The following is an 8,103-nucleotide window of genomic DNA, read 5'->3' on the forward strand; positions in this document are numbered from 1 at the left end:
CATTGAAAGGTAATTCCATTAAGTCAGTGGGAAAAATCTCTCCTTGAATTTTTAAAGGACATCTCCTATAAATTTTATTCACAAGTACCGATGCTCCTAAACGATTGACTCCAGAAATAGTGTTTCCAGTTTTCCCTACCCCAATCCCTAGTTTAACAGCCACATCACAAGCAATATATGAATGGGTAGATCCTATGCCAATCAATGCAAAATAAGGCACCGAATAGATAGTGAAGGTACCTTCTATGACGTCAGCCGCATCTCTATCCTCTCGACGTCTAGCCGCATATACTGAGGTAGGTTGCCTAGCTTCAGCCTGATTCACATTCTAAGAGGTGCTCTCTGTCCCTGATTACCATTACCATTTTTGTTCTGATTACGACCCTTATGAGCACCTTGATTACCTCTCTGATTTTGACCCTTAGTAGGCCCTTGATTCTGAATCGGAGCTTGTATCTCATTATTCTGACGAGAACAGTTCTTAATCTTGTGCTCCATCGAGCTACAAGCCAAACAAGCACCCATTCTTCTCTAATAGTCGCCCGGATAGCGACTCTCACAATGCTGACATACCTAAATTTGCCCTTCTCTAAAGCCCACTACTTCCCTATTCTGCGATGGCCTAGCCTCTCTAGCCCGCTTAACAGGATGTGAATTTGGGCTAGTAGAGCCCACCTATCTCTTAAGTTAATCTCTCTGTTTCTGGTTTTTCTTGTGCTTGACGCGCTTAATCTCTTCAATAATTTTTGTCTTCTCGACCAAAGCCACAAACACACGCTCCTGATGTGAAGCTCCCTGAACCTTAAGGCCATACCTCAAACCCTCCTGAAAATGGAAACTCTTTTCCTGCTCAGACGCCACTATACTAGTTGCATATCGGCTCAACCATAAAAATTCTACCTTATACTCAGAAATTGTCATACCGCCCTGTTTCAACTCTATAAATTCTAACCGACAAACCTCCTCATAGAAGGGACCTACAAACTTACCTTGAAATGCAACCTGAAAATAGGCCCAATCTATACACTCTGGCAGCGTACCCCTAACAATTGATTGCCACCACCTATATGCGTCATCCCTCGATAAAAATACGATACCCTTAAGTTTCTGCTCAAGAGTGCAGTCCAAATAATCCAATATATGTTCAGTGGTCTCCATCTAGTACTCAGCCACTATAGGAGTAGTTCTAGCAATACCCCTGAATAACTCTACCCCACTTGAGCGAAGCCTCTCAGTAATTGTCCCATGACTAACACCACCAACCGGGGCCCCAATAACCTAATTTAAAGCTCTTAACAAAGCTTGTGTTACCTGATCATCCTCATCATATTCATTATCATTATAATTCCTATTACCCTTATTTCCACCCTTAGTAGTAGGTTCACTAACGGCCTCATTGGGCTCAGCATTTTGAACGGGCTCTTGTGACGCAGACTACTCAGCTGGAACCATTGGAGGTCGCTCTCTATGTCCCCTCCTACCACAAGTTATCATTTCATGGGTATTCATTTCGATGTTTTATGGACTCTACAATTTACATGAATATCTTTAGCATTTTATGCACTTTTAACTAAGTTATTTCATTTAAAAATTTTATGCAATAGTCTCTAGTATCTTTCTAAAGTTTCAATATTGTTTCTATGTGCATGGCATCGAACCTTCAAACTTCGCCATTCCCTAAAAGAAATAACTTTCAAAATACTGTGGTTTGTTTTTCCCAAAAATTCCTCGTTTATGAATGCATGCATGCAGACTAATTTTTGAAAGTAATAAAAAATTTAGTTTGAGGTTTTGAACCTTTACTTTGATACCACTAAATGTAACCTTCCAAACCCAGCCTAGACATTATGGTCAAATCATGTAGGTCACACTGTACAACGAAACGACTTATCTATTCGATCGTTGGTTGAAAACCTTAAATACGCTCTTTTTTAAATAAAATTGCGGTTACCTTTGTTATTTCGGAAAGCATTCATTAAATAGTTCCACTTTTAATAAGTCAAGTTAATAACATTGGCATGCTTTTAAGAGAAACACGTTGCCCGTCATTGCTTTTGAAAAACCCTATTAAGTTTAGTTGCAACGGAAAACCAATTAAAGATTCAATTATTTCTTAAGCCAAGTAACATGCTTAATTCAATTTCAGAATATACTTATAAATAAATTAAAAGTATGTAAATTATGAATTCATGATAAACCCAAAAACATAAATAAGCCCAAACCATAATTTAAATAGTTTTACAGTCCAAAATCCATATAAATTTAGGGAACTTAAAATAAGATAAAATAAAATCTAAGTCCGAAGTCTATCGTACGTCCGCGTGTCATGTTCAATCCTAGTCTCATTCATTGCCTGAGAGGTTTGAAGTAATGGGGTGAGCAAACTAGCTCAGTGTGAGTCTAATCAATAAGTACATTCAACATTCGTTTAAGATCAACCACTCAAATCATCCATTTAAAACAATCATAACAACCATATCAACATTAGAATGAGTCATGGACATATCATAATGCAAATATGAATTCCTACCCCAACCATCCGTTACACACCATGAGTTTCCTCCAAAACTCGTCTACCAAACTCTAAACAGTGCGAGGAAAGCTCGATGTGGTTAAACTACCATATAAACATAATGCATATATTCTGTCATTTAACATATAATGCGATAAAATTTCCAATCTCCATAGTACTCCCGGTGTAGTGCACTAACTACGTATAAATGTAGACTTAATATGCCACTAGTACTCCACAGAACTCCTCCATCAACCACAATATCCCACCCCATACACATGCGATATGTCATAGAATATTACAATCAAATGCACGTTTCATGCGTATTCTTTCGGTAGCATAGTTTACATGCCAACATTATAACATAAATATACCAAGCGTTCAATTTCACCATCAATACGGTGACATTTTAACATACCATCATTCGATAACACTTTAGGAAAATATTTCCTGTGTATATATAGCAGTTTTACATTCAATATTTTTCATGGCATTTTACCCAACAAGATTTCGGGCATTCAATATCTATTTCCAAAATAACACATGCTATACATACAACCAATCACACATTACATCAAGAAGCCTTTCATATCAACCCCAAACAATTAACTATTCAGTCAACCAAACAATTTTGCAAACATGTCATTTAGTTCAGGCTAGTAACGTACCTGATTTAGCCAATTTAACACATTCACTTAGTCAATTAACTAGGCTCAACTAGAAAGCTTAATCAACATTTAGATCACATAAAAATATTATTTAAACATTTCTGTTAACAAGTTAGGACCCACACCTTATTTTTCACACTATTGCAGCACATTGACGAAACCCACAGTTTCCCCTTAAGACCTTAAATCGAGCCTAAATGAAACATCAATATTTTATCAACTGAATACCGCTTAACCTACCCTAGAAAAACCTCTTATGAGTTCCAATCAAACAACATAATTATAATGATTTTTCGGATCTAAATTAACTAGGCTTCTTACACTAGTTTGATGCAAAATGTACGTGCGAGCGTCAGACGACTTGATTGTCGGTTTGGGACGTTTGGGTCGGCACATAACACCATTAAATACTGAAAAATCAGTAGCTATTCCATCAAAAAATTCTTTAATTCAATCAATTATCAATTTCCCCAATAATTAAGTCGAAACTACACACTAACCTATAATCTACCACACTTACACTTCCCGAATTGTCGAATCTGAGTCGTCGAATGATCAAGATTGAATTTTCCTAAATCACAAATGATTAAAGGCTGATTAGGAGAGGTTCTTAAGACCAAGATATTTCTGGAAGTAGGTGGTAAAAATTAAATAAAATAGTAGCCCCCTTTCGGTGCCTTTAGGTGCAGTGCACCACCACCAAAGGTGCAAATCGGGGCTGGTTTAAAAAGCCAATTGTAATCACTTTTGAAGGCTGGGAAAATACCCATAAAATCATTAAAATTTCCCCAAATTACAGATCTCAAAATTTGGGTATTACCTTGAATGATTCATCAAGAAAATTAAAGAAAATAGGCAGTTACACAAGCTAGAAAAAAGGGACAGAAATGGCACTTCTTAGGCAACATTGGGGATCATTCTTGGAGGTTAAATATTTCATATTTATGGTTGAAAAAATAAGATAAAATTTCAAAAAAAAAGGAGAGGAGAGTGGTGCAAGAACTTGTGGGAAAAGAAAAGAAAAAGAAAATGGTGGTTCAAGGTGGTTTGGGCTTTAGCAACAAGAGGAAAAGGAAGAAAAAATTGAAGAGATGAGAGAAAGAGGGAGGAGAGACTAAGGTGGATTAAAAATCAATTAAAGGCTAATCTAATTAATTAAGAGTGATATATATACCTAGGTTGGACGGCACACATAAAGGAAAAAGAGAGATTTTTGCAAAATTAAATTATTTGCAAGGGAAGGGAATCGAACTTGGGACCTCAATCTAATTTCCATACTTCCTAATTTTTCTTTTAACAAATGGGGTAATTACTAATATTTGAAATAATTTTGCATTCCTATTAAACTAAAATTTAGGATGTTACATTTCTACACGAAAAGCATAATGAACTAAGCAAATATTATCTTGATTATTAACTAAGGTTTAACTAATACTAAGTTGCATTATAGTGATGGATTATGGTTCGTCATCTAGGGAATCAAAATTGAGCAATTGGTTCAATGGACTATTATGTTGACTATCAAGTCTAATTGGGGAGATACCTTGGGTATTGGAGCGAATGACAATACATTGGACAAACCCAATTTGAATTAATCCTAAACCCATTTATGGATAAATTCACTTGTGACATTCATTGTGTGACTTACCTCAATTCTGAGTAAGTGGCTAGTTATGTGTATGTAACTCATATACTTTGATATATTGAAAGTCGGAGCTTAGTTGATGTTAGAGCTCAAAGCTGGTATGTTATATGACTTATGTATGACGTAACTTCACTTGCAATAATGGAAATCGTAACTCGATTAAAGAGTAAATGGTATCTTCTCACTGGCATTGCATGAGTTATGGAAAAGGAGTGCTACCACGAATAATCTCATAGGGACGAATGATTCTTATTACTATTTGCTAGTAATAATATTTTTCATCTTGGAAGATGCAATGGTGACTGTGAGATAAAATTGGGTAAAATCGAGTGAACAAATTTTAACCCAAAAAGATTAAGCATATCATATGAGGGTAACATACTAATGACAAGATCATTGGGTAATGCATAAGATTAAGTTGTTTTCTTAATGGTATATAATGGGGGGGAAGGCGGGTTCAAACATAGAACTTTTAGTGGATTGACTCTATGACTAAATAATGTTGTAATTAATTACAAAACATTTAAGCTCTAATTATATATGTTCAATCGTCCCTTTTCTAGCCCAACACAACCTTGTATTGATTGCAAAAGAATTGATACGATAAATGAATGAAAATAACAAAAGAGAAATATATTGCACAAATTACTATCTACAATAAATGCATTTTCTCAAAAGGAACAAAAGATGAATTAAAAATTAATATAATTTCTTTTAATTTTTATTTAATTGATTGTAATTAAATCATTTGAAGTCAAAGTGAAAATTAAATTAATTAGTCATCGTAGTTTTATTGAGCATGACAATTAAATTTATTTACTCATAGATTTGAATACAATAAATTCGCCATACTTTGATGAAATTAAAATTGGGTTGAGAAAATAATTTAATTGGATTAATTAATTTTTATTTAATTAATATTTTGGGAATAAAAAATTGTCTATTGGGTTGGATAATTATATGAGCTTGTTTTAAATTAGTTTAAATTTGTACTAAACATATAATTGTACCTAATACATGAAAGACATAACCAACCCATCTAGGCATCATATAATGTCCAAGGTACTTTGAGTTTTCTAACAAAATATTAATTTTCTCTCTCCTTCAAGTAGAAATCTTGTATTTCTTTTCGGATTATAGGATAACTAAAAACACAACTCTAACATATGTGGATACTTTGTCAAAATTTTGGAAAATTAATTAGTTACAAAATATATTCTAAATTTCGTGAGTAATTGAGTTGTTTCGGGTTTTGGTTACCACAAAGAAAGTAAAACTTCTCCTGCTAGAAAGTTAGAGTTTTCGTTCTGTGCTCAGCTCAAGCTAAGAGTCCACTCTCTTAGAAACCGATGGTTTGAGGATAGCGAAGAAGATTATTTGGTAAAAATTTAAGAATCTGGCAGGTCTCATTAGTCCAAAAAACATGTACTAAATTTGGTAAAATTTATTGCTATAAATAAAACAACATGGGCTCGATTTTATGAAAAATTTAAATTTTTTTTGTGCAATAAAATCATTTTCATAAACAATTTTTCTAATAGTCTACTTTTTATGGTGTGGAAGGGCTGTAGTTCTATGCTTTATAATTCGAAGAGTAACATGCACTTAGCGAGAAATAAATATGTTTGGATCCACCATTGTCTATCTTAAAACCTCTTTTTTTCCCCATTTGGTGGAGAATGCCTTCTAGTGCGTGGAGCATGGAGAATCCTATTTTGGAGTTTGAGAAATCTAGCTGTCAGTACAAATGTTTTCATCAAGGCTTGTTGTTGATTGTTAAAGAGACCCTCACCTTTTATTATATCTAGTAGTATTGCTTGGAAGAAAAAGTTCCAACGAATGGCAAATGTCTAGCTTGGGGTATAAAAAACTTAACAAAGATGATGGGTTAAAGCCTATTGGCGAAGCTTGGACATATGGAGCTAATGATGTTGTTGGGAAGATTTTAAGGGTTGGAGAAGGAGCCAGAAGATATGTTGGGTAACTATAGCCGCTACCCTTTTTGTAAATAGGAGTATCAGAGTCATAAAGCTCTGACTCGGAAGAAGGGAGAGAGGAAGGCTAGTCCTTCTGGCAGAGGTTTAGAAGATATTTTGTCGATTAGGGAAAATGTGTTTGATAGTTAATACATTGGTTCAATCATTGAGGGTAATTTTTATGACTTATTTAAAATATTTTGCTTATTTTAGTGGAAGTTACCTCTTTTCTAACGATCCCTCTTGTTGCGAAGGTGAGAAGCTTTAACAGGTTGCTTGGCTTTTCTGTCATAGACATTAGTTTTTATAGTGAAGTGTTGGATATTACTCCCCTGAGGATAGGTTGTTTTGTTAAAATGTCATGCCATTCAGACTCAAGAAATTGGTGTGATGTATCAACATTTGCTCTACAAGCTATTCAAGCATCAAATTGTGTAATGTGTGGAAGTTTATGTTAACAATATGTTGGTAGAGAGCACATCCCTAGAGAAGTACGTGAGAGATTTACAAGAACTGTTTCTCTTATTGAAAACCTACAAGTTGAAGTTGATTCTTACCAAGTGTTTACCAAAATTACAAAAAGGATCTAGGGACTCAGGCAATATTGTGGCATTAAATATATTTGTTACAAAGATGGCAGATAGTTGCCTCCCTCTCTTTAAGGAACTTTTTTTATGGTCGGAGGATTGTCAAAAGTCTTGTGAGCAGTTGAAGCAATATTTAAGTTCCCCTTTGCTTACCTCACTTGCATTTATATTTGGTGACCTTCGATGAGACAATGGTTATAGTGTTGGTAAAAGAAGAAACAACACGTTATAATCCTTTCTATTTTGTTAGCAAAGCCTTACAGAATGGTAAGTTGAATTACTCGAAGGTAGACAAAGTAGCTTTCGCCTTGGTAGTGACAGCTAGGAAGCTTAGTATTTTTAGGCTCACCCCATATCCATGTTGTTAGACAACCCCTTAAGGATATCTTGAACACGGTAGATTCATCAGGACAAGCTTAGGCTCTGGCAGATTTCATAGCAGAGTATTTTTTTCACTTAGAATACCCTTACTAAGGAGAGGCAGACCAACCAACCAACAGAAGTAGAAAGCCCTACTCAGGTCGAAACACAATCAGGCCTCGCTAAAACCAGAACTCACCTTTGTGAAAAATTGGATGTTTTATATTGATGGGTCAGCTTGGAAAAATGGATTTGGTGCAGGAATATTTTTAATTGACTCGAAGAATGAGTGGAAGTATGGGTTAACGTTCACTTTCAGTGCTTCTAATAGTGCAGCTAAATATGAGGCCCTGAT

At 35.0% G+C, this 8,103-nt stretch overlaps 1 protein-coding gene across 1 annotated transcript; it reads right to left on the reverse strand.

The window, feature by feature from the left end:
• Positions 1-687: 687 nt before the first annotated feature.
• Positions 688-1,158, reverse strand: LOC107940027 (uncharacterized). The gene has a single exon (XM_016873436.1). It carries the CDS (start codon positions 1,156-1,158, stop codon positions 688-690), a length of 471 nt encoding a protein of 156 aa, XP_016728925.1.
• Between the last annotated feature and the right edge of the window lie 6,945 nt (positions 1,159-8,103).

This window comes from Gossypium hirsutum, chromosome D03 (genome assembly GCF_007990345.1).
Source record: "Gossypium hirsutum isolate 1008001.06 chromosome D03, Gossypium_hirsutum_v2.1, whole genome shotgun sequence".
NCBI lineage: Eukaryota > Viridiplantae > Streptophyta > Magnoliopsida > Malvales > Malvaceae > Gossypium > Gossypium hirsutum.